The sequence below is a fragment of the Ixodes scapularis genome, unplaced genomic scaffold, assembly GCF_016920785.2.
Source record: "Ixodes scapularis isolate PalLabHiFi unplaced genomic scaffold, ASM1692078v2 PGA_scaffold1__304_contigs__length_218370807, whole genome shotgun sequence".
In the NCBI taxonomy this organism is placed as follows: domain Eukaryota; kingdom Metazoa; phylum Arthropoda; class Arachnida; order Ixodida; family Ixodidae; genus Ixodes; species Ixodes scapularis.
In genome coordinates, this window is record NW_024609846.1 from 165,958,493 (window position 1) to 165,979,257 (window position 20,765).

At 45.0% G+C, this 20,765-nt stretch overlaps 2 protein-coding genes across 3 annotated transcripts in view; one reads left to right on the forward strand and one right to left on the reverse strand.

Moving 5' to 3' along the window:
• The window catches only part of LOC8034620 (TELO2-interacting protein 1 homolog), a 58,474-nt gene extending 51,309 nt beyond the window's left edge, over positions 1-7,165 (reverse strand). Inside the window, exons 1-6 of one of the 2 annotated variants that reach the window (XM_029989491.4) lie at positions 6,866-7,165; positions 6,642-6,781; positions 4,323-4,398; positions 4,080-4,231; positions 342-457; positions 152-272 (exon numbers count right to left, since the gene is read on the reverse strand). In XM_029989491.4, coding sequence (XP_029845351.3) covers positions 152-272; positions 342-457; positions 4,080-4,231; positions 4,323-4,398; positions 6,642-6,781; positions 6,866-7,065 — 805 coding nt within the window. In that variant the 5' untranslated portion in view covers positions 7,066-7,165. Of the gene's footprint in view, positions 1-151; positions 273-341; positions 458-4,079; positions 4,232-4,322; positions 4,399-5,176; positions 5,300-6,641; positions 6,782-6,865 lie in introns of those variants that run through there. The other variant, XM_029989492.4, reaches the window with a different exon arrangement.
• A 158-nt stretch (positions 7,166-7,323) lies between these two features.
• LOC8034618 (dnaJ homolog subfamily C member 16) overlaps positions 7,324-20,765 on the forward strand; it is a 34,948-nt gene continuing 21,506 nt past the window's right edge. The window contains exons 1-5 of the mRNA XM_029989493.4: positions 7,324-7,649; positions 8,105-8,171; positions 10,400-10,605; positions 16,918-17,051; positions 19,281-19,509. Coding sequence (XP_029845353.1) covers positions 7,504-7,649; positions 8,105-8,171; positions 10,400-10,605; positions 16,918-17,051; positions 19,281-19,509 — 782 coding nt within the window. The 5' untranslated portion in view covers positions 7,324-7,503. The remainder of the gene's footprint in view (positions 7,650-8,104; positions 8,172-10,399; positions 10,606-16,917; positions 17,052-19,280; positions 19,510-20,765) is intronic.

Consider the following 20,765-nt stretch of genomic DNA (forward strand, 5'->3'; position numbering starts at 1 on the left):
CCGAGATCTGCATTTTGCGTTTATCCCCTTATATGCCAGTTTCAGTCACAAGGCGGCACAGTACCATAAAAACGTGCGTGTTCCAACTGGTATAGTAAACAAACACGAAGTGCATGGGAGAACCTAAATTATGAGGGAAGGTCAACAGTACCAGAAAGGTTCTGGTCTGCCTCTTGCAATGCCGCCTTCTGCTTGTAGTACTGCAAATGCTGATCGCTCAAGACCTCTTCCATGACACATGCCCACGTGTTCAAAGCGACTGCAGCAGTTTTCTGTAAGGAAACGGTCGGTTGCATTGAGAGACAGCATGACGTGCGGCTCGATGCGCCCTCAAACCGCACCTGACTTCGATTCTCAGTGTTCAAGATGACGTGCGTCAAAGCAATCGAAATGCCAGGAAGGAAACCAGCAAACGCATTCCCAGAACAAAGGTGCATGTGCTCGTCGCTTGAGGAACCTGAAAGAAAAAGTCAGACAAAATACTGTATAAGCAAAGAATTGGGAGCCCTTTAAAGGGCCCTGCAATGACTTTTTGACTGGTTTTTTATTTGCACTGAACCTGAGCGTACTGAACGTAGTAACTTAATCCAACTTTTCTTTTCTCAAATTTCGCTTTATTTTAAAAGTTATAGGCAAATTAGAATTACAAAAACAAGCAAAAAATAACCTCCTTCATGACGTCGTAGGTCCTGGCTTGAGTGGCCTTGAACTAGAGAAGGAGTAGTGAGCTCATCGAGCGCACACGGCTGCCGCACTCCGTGTCGACGGCTCGAGAGGGCGCCACTAAAGCACGTATTGGATACGCTGTATGAAGCGGGCGGCCAGGGCAGCTCGCATTGCTTTTGCTGCGCGACTAATCACTAATTCGGCATAACACTTCATTGGCCACAAACGACAGCAAACACGGAGTAAAGATCAGTTCAGAACGGGAGCCACTTCGCGCTGACGCACCGCCAAATGGCCAAATCGCCAGCAGGGCCCGCGTCGAAGGCCTTCAGAACGCTCGGAACCGGTCGGATTCTTGAGCCGGTATACGACCACAGCGCCGCCGCGTACATCCGGGACCTTTCTACGCTCCTCGTTTGTCGTAGCCTCATCCCACTAGCCTTTTCTAGTATGCGCCGTTTTTTTCCGCCGCTTGGTGGCGGGTATGTCGACGGGTCATTTCTCGTTTCCGTACTTTCTAAACTGCATTTGTTTCTTTTCTGATCTAAAATAGTGAACAAAAACTACTTTCATACATAATTGAAACGGTTCGCGACACTTATATTTTGTATCTCGACTAAAAAAAAGCTCTTAGCGGCTTTGACCAGTGGCAAGCCCAGGACCAAAGACGTCACATTTTGCGCGCTTTCGGTACCGCGGGTCGCCCTCGTCGGTGGAGGAGGTTTCCGCGTCGTCCGGTTAAAATATGACATACTGATATTTAGTTACTCTCTCCGTGCCCGCTGGCTTGCCCCAACCCCAGGAGACGTGGAAACCGCAAAAAAGGTGGACGCTTAAATATGATTGCAGGGCCCCTTTAAGTTACAAGATAGACCGTAGACCTACAGTGTTGAATTCATATGTGGAAAAGGGACCACACCCACTCATCTGCCACTGGAGCAGTGACAATACTAGTTGCTAATTATAGCGGCTGACTGATGATGACAACGCATATCATGTTAAGAGCTCCAATGCATCATATCAAAAATATGATGCATTGGCTATCCCAAGTCAAAGAACAACTTAGTTCGAAAATAAATATAGAAAAAAGCAATTGCACCTGTCTTGGTATTGTGTAGAAAATCCAGAATGCAAGTATTTGAGGCCAATTTTATCAGTAATTAGCAGCCATCTAACTGCACGCAAAAGGCAGTCGATGGAATATGCCAAATTTAGCAGCATTGTGTGAAACAGCCAACTTGAAGGCCATGTGATTTATTTAGTAATTTGAAAGTTATGTGAGCCCTCTCTTGAGGGCCATTACAGGGAGAGTATAGGCTACAACTATGCACACAATTTGCAGGGAACACGTGACAAGAAAAAAAAATGCACCAAGTATGCAAGTTTGGGGCCCAATTAGGTTAATAGCCAAGTGGTGGTACGTTCGAATAATGATACAGTCTCTATATTTACAATTTCGTTTGGCAGTAGGGTCCAAGCCTCGACCGCTCTTTTACAAAAGAATGATTGCTTGAAAGTGTCAATTTCAGTGTTTGCATTGTTTCGGTGCAATTTGGTCTGCCAGACCTTTGTGTACATGTGGCGAAAATATATGTATATTTGGACTCAAATTAAGCTTGGCGTTAGTAATTGAAAAAGATGAATTAAGAGGATCTGCAGTGGCCGAGGCGCGCAAGGCACATACGCCACACTTCCTTCCCTTCTATGAATGGGGCAAAACGGTAGCCGTGCACCTCAGCCACGGGGGGCGGCATCGCTAGCGCAAAGACGCACTTCAATAGAAAACCGAAACCTAGAAACGCGTCTAACTCAGCTTTTTTTTTTTTTTTTGAAATGCAGTTAGACGCTGTACATGCCTTCTATATTTCTGAAATAAGTTAAGTAGTTTTTGAAGATCCCCAGCAAGTTTCTATTTGAAACCATACCTATAACTTCACGAATTAAAAAGTTAATGAATCGAAAGTAATTAATAGACTGATTATATTGAACATAAATAATTTTCCCAAAATGGGCCCTTTGGCAAAGATCATTACAACATTAACCTTTTTTTCAGTGCGATGCATACTTTTCACAGGAACCTTTCAAAAAAGTAACTATGAGGTACTAAAAGTCTTCCATATGGCAAAGTTCTGCATCACTAATACAATACTGGAATTAAGCATCATCACAGCTTAGACCGTGCAATCAAAGCTCTATGCAACAGACCCAAGTATAGTGAGACTGCTTCCCATCACTGTCAATTTGAATTGGAATAAGTCCTGTACCAATCTGTTTTCAAGTAATTTTTACACCTTGGTGCACATTCAAGAAACCCTTAATTAAGTAATTAAAATAGCATCTATCCCAAGGCAAAAACTGCATTGACTCACATTCTATAAACATCCCTACAACAAACAAGGTTCAATTCAGCCTTCGTCGATTTTCGTCAATCCTCACACTGCAGTGGCCAACTTTCAGTGCATGTGTTCATTGCATGCACACCTCATATATATATATTTAAAAAGAACAGTTGTTTCAATGCCTTATTAACAGCACCAGAAGTGGAAGCCAAATAAATTGACTTTCACTTTGAGTACAGCAATACTCGCGTCCCACAGACAACCAGTGGGCTGCTGAAAAAATCCAGAGCAGGCAGATCTTTGTCAGCGGCACGCCAGCCGTCCAGAGAACATAATTGCGCCCTATTTCAAGTGGAAGCCAATCTATTCTAGCACAAATCTTCTGCACCTTGGGCACTTCCCCTAAATCATTAACGTCTATATACGAGGGCTGACTGAAATGGAATGAGACTGCTTCTATTTTTCTTTCCAAGGGGGTAGATGAGCAGTGTTGTGCTGATGCTTGTGAAGGGAATACATCCATACGTCTGAATCTGCAGCTGGATCGTCATAGTTTTTAGCATTCTGCCGCAGCGAGGAAAGGCACTTCATATGTGTAATCATGGCGGATGTTGAAGGCGTGCCTGTGAGAGTAAAGCATAGGCGACTGAACTTTGCGTCAACCTTTAAAAATAGATAACTGCACTGCAACACACCTCTTATAGCTTGGACTGAATGCCACGTGAATTCTGGGCCTTTCAACACTCCGAAAAAGAAATGCTGCACCAAACAAAGTTCTCTTCATTTAATAAAGTGAACAAAGTTGGGGCTGAAACGGTTTAAGTGATGTCGCAAAACATCCTCTTACATTTCTTTAAATTGTTTTCTTCTGAAACATTTAGCGACCATACTGAATGTAAAAAATGCTACTTTGAAACTAAAAAAACAACAAAAAAATTAACAGAACCTGTACAGTTGTTTACTTATGAAAAACAAATTGGGCTCATTCCTTTTCAATCGGCCCTTGTAAGGATGCAATCAGCAGAATTGTTTTGTAAAGCTCATCAGTCACATTCCCCGAGGAAAATGACATACCTCGTAGGCCATGACAGGCCAGTTTCTCAAGGCATTGCATGGCACTGACTTGAAGGGTCCTGTTCCGTTCTTTTTCGGCGAGCGACAAGAGTATGGTGACGGCGTGGCCGAGGCAGAGTCGAAACTCGATGTCGAGCATCTGCGTCAAAATGCTGAAAATACAAAGATGCGGTACTCCCCGTGATTGACGACAGCTCACAGCAAAACGTGCTCTTGAAACAAGGCACGTCATCTTCAACCGACCTGGTATCTGCACTTTCGAGGAGGCTCCGCAGTCCCTTTACAAATGCAAGTTTTACCTCTTCACTTGTCGATGAAACTGCAGGGTAACAAAGGTGTTCACCGAGACAAATTAAGTCATTGAAACGAAAGCAATGCGAGAGTGCAAACAAGGTGGTGTAAATCTTACACCCAAAGCCATACAATGCTTTCTTGAATAGTGCCCATTTTTCTTCTGTGCAAATTGTATATTTGATGACTCTGGGTAAATGTATGCATTCACGTTTTTCACTGGCTACTTGTTGGTATGTAAGTTTACTTTAGGTGAGCTTTGCTGCTGCATTTTTTGTAAAGGTATTTTGGGAGATCAGGGCTAGTCAAACTGTTTCTAACAGCATTCTTTTTTTTCCCCGCACGTCTCGTACCAACATTGTATTTTTGTTGGAAAATAAAGGATATTATTATTAAATGTTTCATATCTTTTATACCTCTATTTGTGTTTAACCTTAAATGAAAAAAAAAAAAAAAATAGAATGGCATTGGAGCAACTAGTTTAAATACAGTGACAGCATAACAACGAATTAATAACTCTCAAGCGTTGCAGAGCTACGATCCCTGAAAAGGCAGCTGAAGCACTGCACATCCTCAACCAAGCTTGTAATTTACAGTACATTAGTCTGACCGGTTTTATACGTTGTGAGGGACCCTGCAACAAAGGTGAATGTCGAACAACTCGAGGGAGTGCAAATGAAAGCTTTGCGCTTTGTTTATAAGAATAAGTTCCATCTCCAAATTGTATGAACTATCTAAAATTGACCTTCTACCAAATCATAGGACTCATTGACTAAAGCTTTTATGTACCATTGCTTACGACTCACCTCGTCTCTCAATTTTATGCATTTAATACCTCAGATCAGACACGTCACAAACATGCAAACATGACTGCCATGCCCTACTGCCGCACCGAGTGCTATTTTTCATGTGTACCATTGGGCGCGTTCAGTAGCGCCTCCCTTGCCCCCGAACGGAGTGCCTCGAGTCGGAGTCATCGGAGCGCCTACTGAACGGCAAAAAAACCCGCGGCTCCAAACCTGCTTCTACGAAACTTCCGCTTCCTCCACTGTGCCAGACGGTCTCCGAATAAACTGGAAGCAGACGATGGCGAGCACGATCGCTTTTATTTGACGCCGGTATTGAAGAAGTCTTTACAAGGTCGTTGAAGAAAAAGCGGGTGATTGTACACATCAGCGCTGCTGTTCGAAGCGATGCAACGCGATCGAGCCCTTCGCTTGGCGGTGCAAAGGCAGCTACTGTCATAAAAGCCGACAAAAATCGTCAGTACACGCAAAATACAGAGCTCAGCGAATCTACCCCGCCGGTTGCGATACTTTTATACGGCCATAAGTTTGTTCTGCCCTTCGTAACGAACTTCCTATAAAATGTATTTGTATACACACGGGAAGTTCGGCCGCGCTCGGCGATCAAGGTTTTGTCGGCCGAAGCGAGCCTCAGCCAACGTGCACCCCGATTAAGCTACGCAAACAAAACATTAATCGGTATCATGCTCTGCGTGAGTGTCCAACCGGCTTCCAAAGTCGCGTTCATACCCTGTTTTTCTCTGTTGAGCGCGGACAGGACTATCGTCAATATTACCGAGTTTCCGTGCAACGGCGATCAAGACACGGCGCGTCAAATGAACGTTTGCGTTGTTTATTAGCATATTCAAACCAAACAAAATACGGTCCAATGCATTTTCCGAAAGAGCCTTACCTCAAAAAGATATTCGAACGCGTTATTCGTCTTACCTTGAGCACTTTTCATTAACAAAAGCGGGCAAACCGCGCACCCGCGACAGAACCGAAGCAGCTTATCCCGCCATATTGTTTTTTTCCTCTTTTAGCACCGGAAATCGTCACCAGTCAGGAAATGACGTCATTTTAGCTCCTTTGACTCTACGTGCACCGTCTCCGGACTCGGTGCTTCGGAGCTTGACTCCGAAGCCCCGGAGTTACGTGCACCGGAAGTGACTTTTGGCCGTCCAGTGGAAGGAGTCAGTGACTCCTTGACTCCGGGGCCGCTACTGAACGCGCCCATTGGAACAGCCTTTCTGCAAAAATTACGAGTGCCTCGTCCATTTAAGAATTTTCGATGGCGCATCAGTATTACTTTTTAAGTTCATTTTTAACAGCTGAGTTACTGTTTATTATATCATTCGTGTTTTTTTTTATTTTTTATTTATTGCGTACATTCTAGTGGCGCGTGCCCCCTTCTGCCTTGCCAGCTGGCTGGCTACACATACTACCAACTGGAAATATGGGTAAAAAAAAAAATAGTCGCACTTACCTCCGAGACCATCCTTGACGGAACTCACAACAACAAGTAACCGTAGGAACAAGTCGGAGAACACTTCCCAGCTACTAACGCGCACCTCAGGCAACATGTCACAGATGCATTCGATAGTCTCTATGACGAGAGCTTCTCTCCTGAAAAAAGACATACAAAAGGCACAGAACTCACAGGTGTCTCAAATTTACGCTGCACCGTAGATGATCACCTTCAAAACTTACCTCTTCGCATTTTGGAGGACCAGTGTCAGAGGAAACAAGACATATTCGTGCAGGTTCTGTAGCGAGTCGTTTTCGAGTTGCTCGAGTGCTCGGCGCAGAGCAACGACGTTCTCTCTTGACTGATCTTTGATCAGGCGCATGCAGAAGGGTTTCAACTTGACGAAGGCCGAGCTGCCTTCTCCTGCGCTGTCGTGCTGCATTTCGGTGCCTCGTCCAGCGTCAAGAAGTTATTACAATCACAGCCGCGAACGTACTTGATCGACAATGCGCGGGCACAAACCCAACAACAGCGCGTAGATTGGATTGGATTACATTGCATTTTAGTATAAATGAGTGAGTAATTAACTACGTTGGTAGACAATAAAAAAAAAAGACTAACAGCCATTGGTGCAAACATCTAAAACTTTATTTTACCCGTGGCTTTTTTAAAGAGAATTTTTAAAGGGAATGTGCTCTCTGTCTCTCTCCCTCTGAGCTCCCGGTGCTCTCTCGCTCCCTCTAGGCTCGTCCATCGGAACTGATCGGAACTCAGATGACTCGGAAGCGTACGGAAGGTACGGAAGCAGTGGAGGAAGCCGTCGAGGGCAGAGGTCGAGGGTAACAGCACCCTATGAATCGTTCGCTGCGATCACACAGTAATGCTGCTTTTCTACGCGGTTTCCCTTCTTATCTCGTGTGTGAACGTTCTGTGCGCCCTAGTGAACCCTTACGAAACTTTAGGAGTGCCCCGATCTGCAGACGCAGCGGAAATTAAAAGGGCCTACAAGCGGTTAGTCAGGGAATGGTAAGTGATGTCCGGCACACCGAAACTCGTCTCGGGTGCAGGGTTTGTTCTCCTTCTATGATGTCTGTTCTCCTTGTATTTCCTCTTACTCTCCCCGGCTCTCTGTTTTACGCACTTTCCTTCTTCCTTTACAGTGATCGTACTTCGTACACATGCGTTCGTTTTGTTTTGCTGTATAAGAATACACTCTGCCCTACCAATCGATTGCGAGCTATCATCTAATTATTTCCAAATCGCTCGTTGCCCATGACCAGTCTTAAGGAAACAAATGAAACAGAAGCAGAGAGAATCTATTCGCGCATCCCTGTTTCAAGAAACCAATAAGAAACAGACTGATTGTTTAAAATGCCATTGAAAGCGCGTATCTGATGAGTTCGATATCGACGAGTTCGCCGGTAGGTCAACATTTTTTTATGTTTGCTGCCATAACAGAGCGTGAATGAAACATGTTTCAGGCATCCTGACAAAAACAAGGATCCTGCGGCGTCGGAGAAATTTATTGAAGTGACTAAAGCTTACGAGGTAAGGCATCTTAAGGTTGACGGTTCCTTACTTAATTTGTCGGTCCAGTTAGGTGCATTACAGATGTTGTTGCAGATTACAAAGAATTCATATGCTCGAGGGAATTGGTCTGGTCACAAGTAAAGATGCTACATCAATTTATGGTTGCTCTATGGAGCGTGTGTTCAGAAAAGCCCGAAGAATTATTCGGTGCCAGTTTTTTCTCTGGTTAGCATTTAAAGGAGCTGTGCAACGATTTTAACATTGAAAGAATTTGCATCTTCTACTTTTGACATTGTTTATATTGTCACAAAGGGCAGAAAACGAATCTCTCTTCTTTGAAATGTTGTGATTCTGCTGCGTAATCGCGAGGCAAAAATTATAATATTTCCCGACCTGCAGTCGCGAGCGGTGGCCATAAAAACCACGTGGCGTGACGTCAATGGGGGACTTGTAAAATGATAGCGACTTGTGCAAATACCTGTTTTATAAAAGGTAATTTTTCTATAAATCTTGTCGTTCCAACAAAAGTATAAATGCGTCGAAAAACCTGGTATCATTCACAAAACTTTTATTATATGGAGTTTTAGTGGCGCCATCTATCCGAGGTCAACAAAACCGTTAGCTCTATCTGCTACCACGAATAGCTGCCAGAAGCCGAAGGGGGACACTAACAGAGCCGGACGAGCATGTTGGCACTTTCCTCCTTTCGCCATGTTGATCGTGCTGCGCAAGCATGTGGTCACGTGGTCGCGAGCGAGTGAGTTCTCACTGCTCACTGATGGCTCTAGAGAGAGAGCTTCACCGGAACCCCGCGTGTCCTCCTCTCCCGTCACAGCGCACATGACTCAGACGATGGTGAAGCACTTGAGAGGTGCCGAAAACCTCAATCTTTGTCAATTTTTAAAATAAAGACTAGGACATGCAGGCAAAAGCGTTCTTTTATTCTCAAGGTCAAGGCACCAACTCTCAAATTATTTAAGCAAAGCACTGAGATTGTTGCACAGCTCCTTTAAGCAAGACAGTGTCTATTCTACTGGCAGCTGGCAAAATAATTTTTCTGAAAGTACATGCCGCTTTGTGGGCTACAGTCTGGGGCGGCTCATTAGAGAAACAAGCTAATGTGAGCTGTCGATGGGCCAGTGGGAGGCGTCAGGCAGCCAATGGAATGGGGCTACCGGTAGAATTTCGGAAAAAATTATTCTGTTGGCTGTCGGTAGAATAGACACTACTTTTAAGCAACGCTGTGTCTAGAGTGCCGTTCGACGGTACTTTTGCGAAGCGTTTAAGTGCCGTCCGAAAGTGCCAAGGACAAATCACTCTTATTCTGACATGGTTCCATCAGCCCGCTCACCGACAATTTGTCTTAAAATAAAGCGCGAGCGAGACAGACGCTATAGGAGCGAGCAGCATGCTTTCTTATGTATGCTTATGCCTGCGCAATGCAGGTGTGCAACCTTTTCAAGTTTGCTGAAGTGGCACTCTTTTGAATGTTGCGATTGCGATTGAAAATAAATTTTAGTTTAAATCTCACATTCTCCAATGGCAGCAGCAGCCTCTGCTAAATACAAAAAAATAGAAAAAGTCACAATCTTTTCTAGGGCACGCATATTGAACCTATATATTTGCGAGACCTTAGAGTACTAGCCAGGCATGCTAACCATTACGATATTGAAACGAGTCGGAGAGGTCATTCTTGAATTTTCACATATTGTTCGTTATGAAGAAAGTTTTATGAAATCTGAGAATACACATAATTAGAAAATTGAATGCAAAAAACAAAGTACAGCAAAAGTAGGCATACTATCTTCGGCTACAAAGTGCCAAAAGCAAGACATTCCTCACCAAAGGACGGCATTTTCTCGGTAGGACAGCGCTCGATTGCGGGCGTAAAGCGCCGTCGGATGGCACTTGAACGATCCGCAAGAGCGCCGTCGGACGGCACTCTAGACACTGCATTTAAGCAAAGGTGTGGTGCTCTACTTCATTCACCCCTAAGCTGACAGTGCTGTGGAAAGTACATGCTCTTTGGACCCGTCGCACGTCTCCCATCCGCCACGTGATCATGGTCCTGCCCGTACCGATGTCCAGAGAGCGGGGTTAGGTGGTGAAAGGGAGAAAGTTGATTGGTCTGGCGAGTGCATAGATCCCACCGCACTGTCAGTTTAGGGGAGAATGGAGTATAGATTTGGGGTTCATTGCATCGATTGACCTTGCTAGAAAAAGTCGCCTCTTTTCTCATCTTTCAGCTCCTAACAGACCCGGAGCGCAAAGAAAGCTTCGACAGGTATGGACAGACGGAGGACACGCCAAACTTTAGGAGGCAGCCGGATTACAGCCAGTTTAACAGATTCGAGTTTGACCCCTTTGAAAGTATGTTTGCGAAAGGAAACATGAAATTCCAGTTTAAATTCGCCCAAGGCTCAGTGTTCCACAAGGCGACGATTACGCTCAAGTAAGTAGAAGGTTTTAATGCACAATGTGTCTTAATCAATCATGAAAGCAGCCGTGAAAGAGTGTCATGAACGATCAACATGGACAAGTGTCATGAACGGAGTTGTGTGGGAAACATTCTGGTTCTATCTGGTATCTGTCGGCACATTCAAGCCTGTTGCATTGCATTCTTTATCAAAGCTTGTTTCTGGTTTCAGTGTGGACGGGTGGTGTACCGCTATACATTTATGCGATTCTTATAGTGCATGATGTGCATTAAGAAAACCAGCTTAGCAGTGGTGCTTCACCAGCCAAGTAGCTGTCTGCAGCGGAAACGTGAGACGTCATATGTTGAGACAGTTCAAGATGGTCTGGCTGCAGTGGGCAACATTGGCTTTGTTGTGTTGATAAGGGACATTAGAAAAATTGGCCTTAATCAGGAAATAATTATCATGGGAGACATGAATGCCCACTTAGAAAGTTTGACAGGTTTACAGATACAACCGGAAAGTTGTTAGAAGATTTCTGTGATGCCCTGGACCTAGTGTTAGTTGATGCACAAGTAAAATGCGATGGAAGAATAATGTGGGAATGAAACAACTCACACTCAACAATAGATTACTGCCTCATGTCCCACAAACTGTATGACAGGTTAGGAAGTATGGAAATAGATGAGGAAAGTACAAAAAGCTTAGGGAGTGACCACAAAAGAATTAAGGTTACATTTGGCACATCTGAACCAGAACAACAAGCTCGGGAACAAGCGGGTAAGCCGAAACTAAGGGAAGCTCAAATACAAAAAGTATCTAAGAGTATTAAGTACATGGTATCGAAGCAACCAGAAAGAGAATGGACGTATGAGCATCTAATAAGAATCTTTAAAAGAGAATTAGAGAAGCATCAAATTAAACAAAGAGAAGCAAAAACGAAGAGAGAAACCAAAAAGCTGATGGGATATAAGGAGGTCAAAGCAGCCATATTGCGGCACCAAGACGCACCTACGGAGCATAGGCGGCCACAGAAAAGGGGAGTCTTGCCAGCTGAAGTAGCATCAAAATGGGAGAACTTCCAAGAGTGGAAAAGAGAGGCATCAGCTTTAATACAGGCCAAAATTGGGAGTGCAGGAGTGCAGTGGATGATGGGAATAAATAAAAAAAGATAGGAATGTGTCAAAAAGGTTTTGGGTGCACATTAAAGTGCAGGGGCGAAAGCCAGAGAGTTTGGAACACTTACTGACCACACAGGAGGGGAGAAGAGTAGACGGGGAAGAGGCACGGGAATATATTAAGCAGACAATCAAAGAGGCTTTCTTCCAGCTTGAACAGAGGGGGACAGTGGATAGCACTGACCGCAGCAGTGTAAAGGAGGAGCAGAATTGTGTAACATTGGAGACAACCACAAGTGAATGGGACAAGGCAGAAAGTAAGGTTCCAGCTGGTACAGCGACAGGCCCAGACGACATACCCATGGAACTCATAAAGACACTAGGAAAAACAAGCAAATTGAAGTTGCTGCATGTGATTAATCAAATAATTATGGGAGAAGAGGTGCCCAATTATTGGAAAGTAAGTAAAATGAGACATATATAAAGACAGAGAAAACAAAGACAACACTAAGTCATATTGCTCAATAATGGTAACTTCAGTTCTATACAGATTAGCTATGCAGATAGTAAAATGGAGAATGGAGGAATGGGATAAAAGATATGCAAATGCTGGACGAGCTCCAAAATGGATTCCGAAGAGATAGAAGACTGGAAGCTAACTTATTTGTCAACACACAATGTATAGAAATAGCAATGAAGAACTAAACTCCTTTAGGGTTGACTTATTTGGACACCAAGGGAGCGTACAATAATGTGAGACAGGAAAAACTCGGGGGTTAGCTAAAGGAGTATAATTTAGATGTAAATTTGGTTAGGTTTTTGCAGCAGGTGCACACAGACAATAAGGTAGTTATAACATGGGAAGCAGAAACTACACAACTCAAAGCAATAAAAAGAGGGCTCAGGCAGGGCTGTTCACTGTCACCTCTTCTCTTCATGATACACCTCAGTGAAGTGGAAAAGAAATTAGAGCAGAGCTAGCTTTTGATGTGAGTTAAATGGAAGGAGGGAGAAATGTAGTACAGGTAATACCAGGACTGATGTGTGCGGACAACATAGTGCTTATGGCAGATAACCAGGATACATTACAGGAACTAGCTGGAAAATGTGGAGAGGGAGGGAACACCTTGGGCATGAGTTTTAGTAGTGACAAGTCTGGAGTAATGGTGTTAAATGATGAGAAGAGGGAACCCCTGAGGATACAAGACATTGTAATAGACCACATAGGAAAATACAAACATCTGGTAGTCTGGCTCAATGAGGGAAGGAAATATCTAGAGGAACATGACGGTAATATAATTAGAAAAGGAAAAAGAAATTCATCTATTATGAAGCTCAAGTCACTGTGGTACTATAATAGATTTGAGGTGGCAGGGGTATATGGAAAAGAGATGGTATGAGGACTGTCTTTTGACAATGGGGCACTATGCTTGAAATCAGTGGTTCAATCAGTGTCAGAGATTGGACAAAGAGGCATAGGCAGATTGGCACTGGGAGCACATGGAAAGACACAAAATGAGGGAGTACAGGGAGATATGGGCTGGTCTTCTTTTGAGAGCAGGGAAGCAATTAGTAAGTTGAAATTTGAACAAAGGTTGACAGAAATGGGTGATACGCGGTGGGCACGGAAGGTATTCAAGTATTTATACGTGAAAAGTTTTAACACAAAATGGACAAACCGAAACTGAAAGCTTATAATTAAATACCTTCACACTAGTGATGGGGCTGAGAAGACTACTTCAGTAAAGAAAGGAGTGAAAGAGGCAGAAAGGAAAATGTGGGAGAGAAGAATGCAGGAAAAATCAGATCTAACAATTCACAGGTCACGAAAACAGGACATAAGAAAGGAAAATTTGTTTGACAATTCACTGGGAAGTTATTTACTGTTGGAGGCGAGAATGGGAGTTTTGAGGACAAGGGTGTATAGGGCTAAATTTCAGGAGACAGACTCATTATGTGCCGCCTGTCATAAGGAGAACGGCACACTAAAGCACTTGGTTTTGAAGTGCATGGAGCATCGCCCTTCCCTCCCTGGAATGGATTTGGCCGGGCCCCTGGGTTTTGCAGCCGACGATGGAAGACGGAAGAGAGAAGAATTACAGTAACAAAGAGTCGATTAGAATATTGGTCAAAATTATCTAGGGAGAACTGAATGATGCACAACTAACTAGCAGAGTTGGGGACAGGCGGTACAGTGGAAAATCGGGAACCCCTCTTGTGTGACTCCGGCCCAAATTCTCAACCCTGTCTCCCAGTGGGTCCGGTGCTGGGGTAATCCCGAGAAGGTTTGACCAGAGGAAAATTGGCAGCCCCCTCGCCGGCAAGAAGAGGCAGCTAGGGGGTGAAGTTTTTAGTTTTTATGCTTGATTCCCCAAAGGTTATTCTGGTGATATCCTACACTGCCTGGCGATAGTTGCTGAGGGTAAGTATATTGTCGAAGTAAAGAAATCATACTTTTGGTTTTTAATTTCTAGGCTAGGTGGCACAAGCTACCGCCCGATATAAAGGGTACAGCTGTTAGCATCAGAGCCGTATTTGTAGATAGTTTGGCCATCCGTTGGGAAGTATAGGAGACAAATGAGGAGGTGCCATTGGCTGAAAGCGGACTGGCCGTGCTCCAGGGCTTCTTCAGAAATTCGAATGTCACCAACCAGAAGCCGGAAATATTACCCTGCCGGTGGTCGCGAGAAACAAACCTGATAAGTGCATCGGAGTAACTCTGGGTGACCGAAAATATGGTACACGTGATGTTTCAATCGCGCTCATCCAAAATGATGGTGGAAGAGTGCGACTAGCGGAATGATCGACATAATCCTTACACCAAGCGCTGAGGGCCGGGAATCTGCTGTTTGAGCGGTCCCACTCTGTTTGAGCGAAACAGAGTTGAGCAGCGCATTCGTTTCTTACATCTTTTTGCATGATCATGATCGAAACATCACGTGCACCCTATTTTCAACCACAAAGAGTTACTACACTTCACTCTTACGCGCTTATTAAAACCATATACGAACATATGGGTTTGATCAGAACTGTTTCTCGCTACCACCGCTAGGGGATTCTTTTCGGCTTCTGGTTGGTCAAGAGAGCATGCCAAGCCCTCTTTCCGAGTCTCGTGCATGCCCTGGTTCTGCCCGCGCCTCCCATTGACCAAACTCTCTGTATACAGGGCTCTGGTTAGCATCCATCCATCCATCCATGACATCAACACCTACGTGGACAGGCCATTGATCTCACTAACAATTGCTGGATCGCGCATCCCCGCTTCGCGAGTGCGGCCGCCGGACGGCCATCTTGCATGCCTTTTTTTTTTCGTTTTGCTAGTGTTGCAGAGGCCGGTGGCAGCGTGCTAAAAACATGTTTTCTACTCGTTCGTCGTCACTCGCCGAAGACATTCTTTAAGATCCTGTGTGAGGTGTGATACTTGCCATTGAGAACACGTGGAAATTTTTACGAAAGTGCAATGCCGCAGGAAAAAGGCACAACTCGTTGAAAGCAAGTTTCACAGTCTTGCGGCGTTTTCAAAGCTTATTTGGCACGCTGAAGTGCTGTGTCTCTGTGCCTTCGCACGCTTGGATACCGACCAAGAATCGACGCCATGTGGATGTGTTTTGTGAGTGCAATATGCGTGAAGCCGTATGTAATGGTACAACTCGTCGAAAGCAAGTGTTGCCGGTCTCGCGGCGTGATCAAAGCTTCCTAACACCGAGTGCTGCATCTTTGTGCCTTCTCACGCTTGGATATCGATCAAGAATCGACGCCTCGCCAAAGTTTTGAAGGTGTGTTGCGTGTAGATGTCTTTAGATCATATATATAGATATCGGCCACAGAGTTCTGGATCGTCCAGGTGTTCCGGTGAGTTGCTATCAATATGGGGGGGGGAAATCTGTACATGCTCTTATGTGCTATTAACCATGGCTATGTTCAAAATCTACTCTAATGGATCACATGGGAGCACGAATAGAGCAATGCTGTGGAGCAAGGAGGGTTTTCGAAGGTACAAGACGGCGAGAATTAAAATCTTTGAAGCGCGGCCCATATGGTCGTGTGCAATCTGTTGACCAATCACAATAGGCGAACTGTGCTCAAGCGTCAAGTGCAATTAAGTTGGTTGATAATGAGCCAGCACTGATCAGTGATGATGAGCTGTTGCGCGCAGTATTCTGTAAATCGTCTAAGGACGAGAAAAAGACATACCTTCCCCCCCCCCCTCTTCCGTCGCTACTGAATGCTGAATTAAGCTCGTTTCTGGACCGCGAGTGCTGCAAGTATACAGTCGTCGGAGTAAAGTAAGACGCTGATCCAGAGGCACATACGGCTTCACGCACATTGCACTCGCAAAACACATTCACACGGCGTAGATTCTTGATCGGTATCCAAGCATGCGAAGGCACAGAGACACAGCACTTGGGCGTACCAAGGAAGCTTTGAACACGCCGCCAGGTTGCAAGTTGTGCCCGTAAGGCACAACTTTCAAGGCAAGTTGTGCCTTTTTCCTGTGGCATTGCGCTTTCGTAAAAATTTCCACGTGTTCTCAACGGCGAGTATCACGCTCACACAGGATCTTAAAGAACGTCTTTGGCAAATGATGACGAACGAGTAGAAAATGTGCCTTTAGCACGCTGCCGCCGGCCTTGGCAACGCTAGCAAAACGAAAAAAAAACGGCATGCAAGATGGCCGTCCAGTAGCCTAAATCGCGCTGCAGCGAACAAGTGGGGATGTGCGATGCAGCAATTGTCATAGAGATCAGTGGCACAGGGAGTCACGGGGTTCACGACACAAACAGGCTTAGTGCAAGTATTGTTTGGAAGCACAGCCAAAGTTTGTAAGCTAAACTTCGTTGCAGCAGAGGGCATCGGTATGCCGAAATGAACGGGATTAGCCTCTAGGAGACGGCAACTATGACACATTCACAATAATGCGTCCAGAACATGGGCACGCGTGTGTCCCGCGAAGCAGTTAGTTGTCGCAGGTCTTTGACGTGTGTGTACTGTGCATTACACGGCTGCAGGTGGTGATGTTTATGCAATATATTTGATGTTTTGCTCGCACATCTGCATAAAACCATCTATAGTAAGACCACTGGGCACTTTTAGAGCACTGAAGTAGTACAATTAGGACAGTTTCACTGTAGGTAAAATCAGACTCCAATCTTGATTTTTCTGTCAGTGTCTCCTGTGTGAGTTTGTTCTGCTTGTAAATTCCTCCAGTAATTGAGTACTTTCTCGCAGGGCTTACGAGAATCGGGTGGTGCCGGACAGCAACTACAAGCCATATTTCGTCCTTTTCTACGGCGACCTATGCTTCCCGTGCCTACACGTCGAGCCCATCTGGCAACGGATCGTCCAAGAGATGGAACCCCTCGGTAAGATTGCCTCATTCTGCTCTTTCTACTGGGAACCTTGCAGAGGGCCTTTCCTTCTTCGCTTATCATGGCTCAAGACCCATCTCGCACTCATTACAGAGAAGCAATTAAAAATGATTGCAGTTTTGTATCTGCTGTCAGAGAGTACCTGTAGCATTGGAACACTGTGTGACTATTTAGGCCAAATAAAAATGTGCTGTGAGTTTTTTCCTTTTAATTCATTGTATACTAATTTTTTTTTTCCATAACGTTTTTTTCATGAAGCAAAGTTTTATTTAAAACCAATTTGCACAAAACTGAAAGAGACGCTCAATTGGCCTCCAGATGCTGTGTGTGTCTGTCACTTTTAACTCCTGGCCATATGTTGTGTCCATTAAGTAGTTCAGCTGTTCTGTTATAATCGTTCAGGAGGGTGGAGAGCAGCCAACAACATCTGCAGGTCTGGTGAACGTGTCCTTTAATTTTCGTGCAAATTACTAATTTTAAATAAAGTTTCAGGGTCATCAAAGAGATGGTACAACTCATCATCGGAAATAGTAGAACACTCTTCACTTTCAGATAAAAGTTTCTGTACATCTTTGTCAGCTAAAGCGGACCTCCGCATTAAAATGTCGGGCCATGTCGCCTCTTTTTTTTTTTTAGAGCTTTCTTTTTGTCTTATTATTTTGTGCAAAATTAAGTTTCTTTAGTGAAAATTAAAAAAAAACAAAGTAACTGAAGGGGGCAGAGCAATATGGAGTAACTATATATGCTTTGCATGCAAAGCAGGGCATCGCAACGGTCTCAAATTTGGGCTTCCAAGTATCGTTAAAGAAGCGACCTTCGCTCGTGCAGGAGGTGCGACATGTGTGGTGGCAATTCGCCGCAAATATGGCGGTGGCACCGCACATGCGCCATTGTGCTTCTCTCAAATCCTATGAACGTGCACGCGCTCTGCATCATCAGTCATTGTCTTGTCTGTTTCTTTATAGCCGCTTTAAAACAGTGCTTGCATTATAAAAAGAACACATTTCTATATGTCTAAGTGGCACACAATATTTGAAGATTCACGAAGCTTCCTCCTCGTCACTTCAGCGTAAGATCTACATTCCACGAATGCAGAACAGCAAGTATGTCTCGCCCCATACCCGGTGCTACGCAAGGTCGTTTCCCCGCTGCCGCTTTAGACATATTTTGTGTGTGATCCCTTCTCCGCCACTGAAGAGTTGGCGTGAGAGAGAAAGGAGGGCGATACTCTGACTCTGCCATTTTGTTATAGTAGTAGCACTGCCATCTGCCGGAGAGTGTACAAGACAAGCTTCGAGACCAAAACATGAGCCAGACTTGTGGCCGTGCTTTCTGGTCTGTAATGGAGGGCACGAGTGACACTCGTGATTAGTAGCCAAGGGGTTAAGTGAGACATTATTTAGGTAATTCTTGGTTACCAAACCCGCAGAATATCATCAAGATTACTTTGAAAGCTTACTCATTTTGTATGGCTTTGCAATCTAGACATGAGCACAGGACTACACATGAGCACAAGACTCACATGAGCGCAACCTACGGCGCAGTTAGACAAAATGCAGGCTTAACATAGTATCTTTTTTCAATTTGTAAAACTTACTGCAGTACCTCGTGATTGATGTATTCCTCAAAATGATTCGTCCAGAGGCCAGCTGGTGAAAAGTTTACTTAATTTAAATTAACCTGAGACAGGGAAGAAAAACAAAGCCATATAAAAGGAAGGGACAACATTCAATGTTAGAAACACAGCTGTGTTCGGAGGCAATATGTTGTCCTTTCCTTCTATCTGTCCTTTGCAGCCCTTCCTTTCTTTAAAAGGTCCAAACAAAGTTTTAATAAAACAGAAAAAATGAACACAAAAAGGACAAGAACACAGACTAGTACGTGTTTTTTAAGTCTCTACCTACACGCTCCTTATGTTTTAATCCAAACGAAGCCGCAGAGAAGCGGACACGGCCGCTCAACTGTACTGCAGTTTTGCACCTTCCCTTTTTCCCACCCATTTGTGCGTGCACCTTACAGTGTCTCTCGGTACTAGATCCTGACAGAACTTTGGTCGATCTCTTGAGCCTGCGCTAGGTTGTACCGACGGAATGCAGACGTGGTGCACCGACACGCAGTGGTAGACGATGTGCGAGCATGATGTGGCAAAGTGGCGATCGAGCGGTTGTGCAAGCTGCGCAGCACGGAAGTTCGTGTTAGAGCGTGGGCCCCTTGCGACCGCAGGTGTGGGGTTTGCGACGATTCACGCCCAGCACGAGGCCCCCCTGGCGCAGCGCATCGGGGTCGGGGGCCTGCCCTACTTGGTGGCTCTGGTGGAGGGGCGGCCCATCCACTACCGCCAGGACCAGCTCAGCCTTGTCAACGCGGTGGACTTCTGCAGGCAGCTGTTTCCCCGGGACACCGTCACAATAGTTGACGATGTCGCCGCCCTCGACGACTTCCTCTCTGGATGGTGGGTGGGGCACCCTTACTTCCATGTGCAGTGGCATTTCTAGGGCCACCAAACTCTCAGATTGTGCGCGTCCGTCAGTTGTGGCTCGATAGCTATAGATAGCAGGAAAACCTGAATCTGTGCACAGCTTCTTGTTTCAGGGTTTCTCGTTAAATGTGACGGGAAGCCTGAATCAAGAGAGGCAGGCGTTCCTTTAAATCGAAAATCTTGAGAGTTCCCGCTATACAGGGTGTGCGGAGGTAAACAAAAACAAATAATAGCCTAACTTCTGGGGGAAGACTGTTACTTTTATTTATTTATTTCAGGTATCTCACAGCGCCCATGAAAGCATTAAAATGGGGGAGGGGAAAAAAAAAAAAAAAAGAGAAACGCAAATGATGTTACAGCATATCATGTAAAAAGCATGTGCTGCCTGCAGCAAAGCACAGATCAGTAAAAACCAGCGCAACAAGAAAAGTAACACAGTGAAACGCGCACATTGTCACACAAGCTTCCGGTTGGCTATTGTTTTTGCTTGTTTTTGAGGACCCTCGGCGAGTAGCGCATACTTTAAAGGTCTCATCACCGAGGAGTAACTGTGGTACCTCCCGAAAGTTACTTATACGGGATCGACATGCCTTCCTGATCCCTTGGGTGAAAAGAAAGAGCGCTTGTTCCTCAAAGAAATGACAAATCTGCCGAAGCTATCAGGGGGCATCTTCAGGGCTAACTGTTCGACTAGCCTGGTTCATATACCTGGAAACGACTTAAAACCTACAAATCCCTAGACGCGTTCAGCTGCTTCGTGAACGGCAAGGCATCAGGGGGGCACCTACCTCCCCCTGGTGTCGAAGATATGTGCCAAGCTTCCCCTCAGGGGTCGTCGAGCCTGGTATTGGTTTTAGCAGACAATCATCCGAAAGTTGTTATTACGCTTCTTTTAGCACAACGTGAGTCTGTAATGCACAATTTTTTAGTGTTTTGGCTCGCTTGCCTTGTCAGTCAAGGTTTTTTTCCCAGATCATTGTGCACATTGCATTTTTATGTGCAGTAATGGCCTATCATTGTACGGAAATGGGTCGGTTGAGGCACCGTGGCAACGCATTATCGCACTTGTCGCGTTGCGCTATTTGTCGGCAGCACATCGAAGCAGACTAGCACTGTCTGCCAATGCCGTCGTCCTGTGATTACCCAGGCTCGGCAGCGTCCCTCGTCTCGAGATAATCGAAATAACTTCACCTGTGACATTCTTTTCGTGCCAGTATCTATCGGCAACT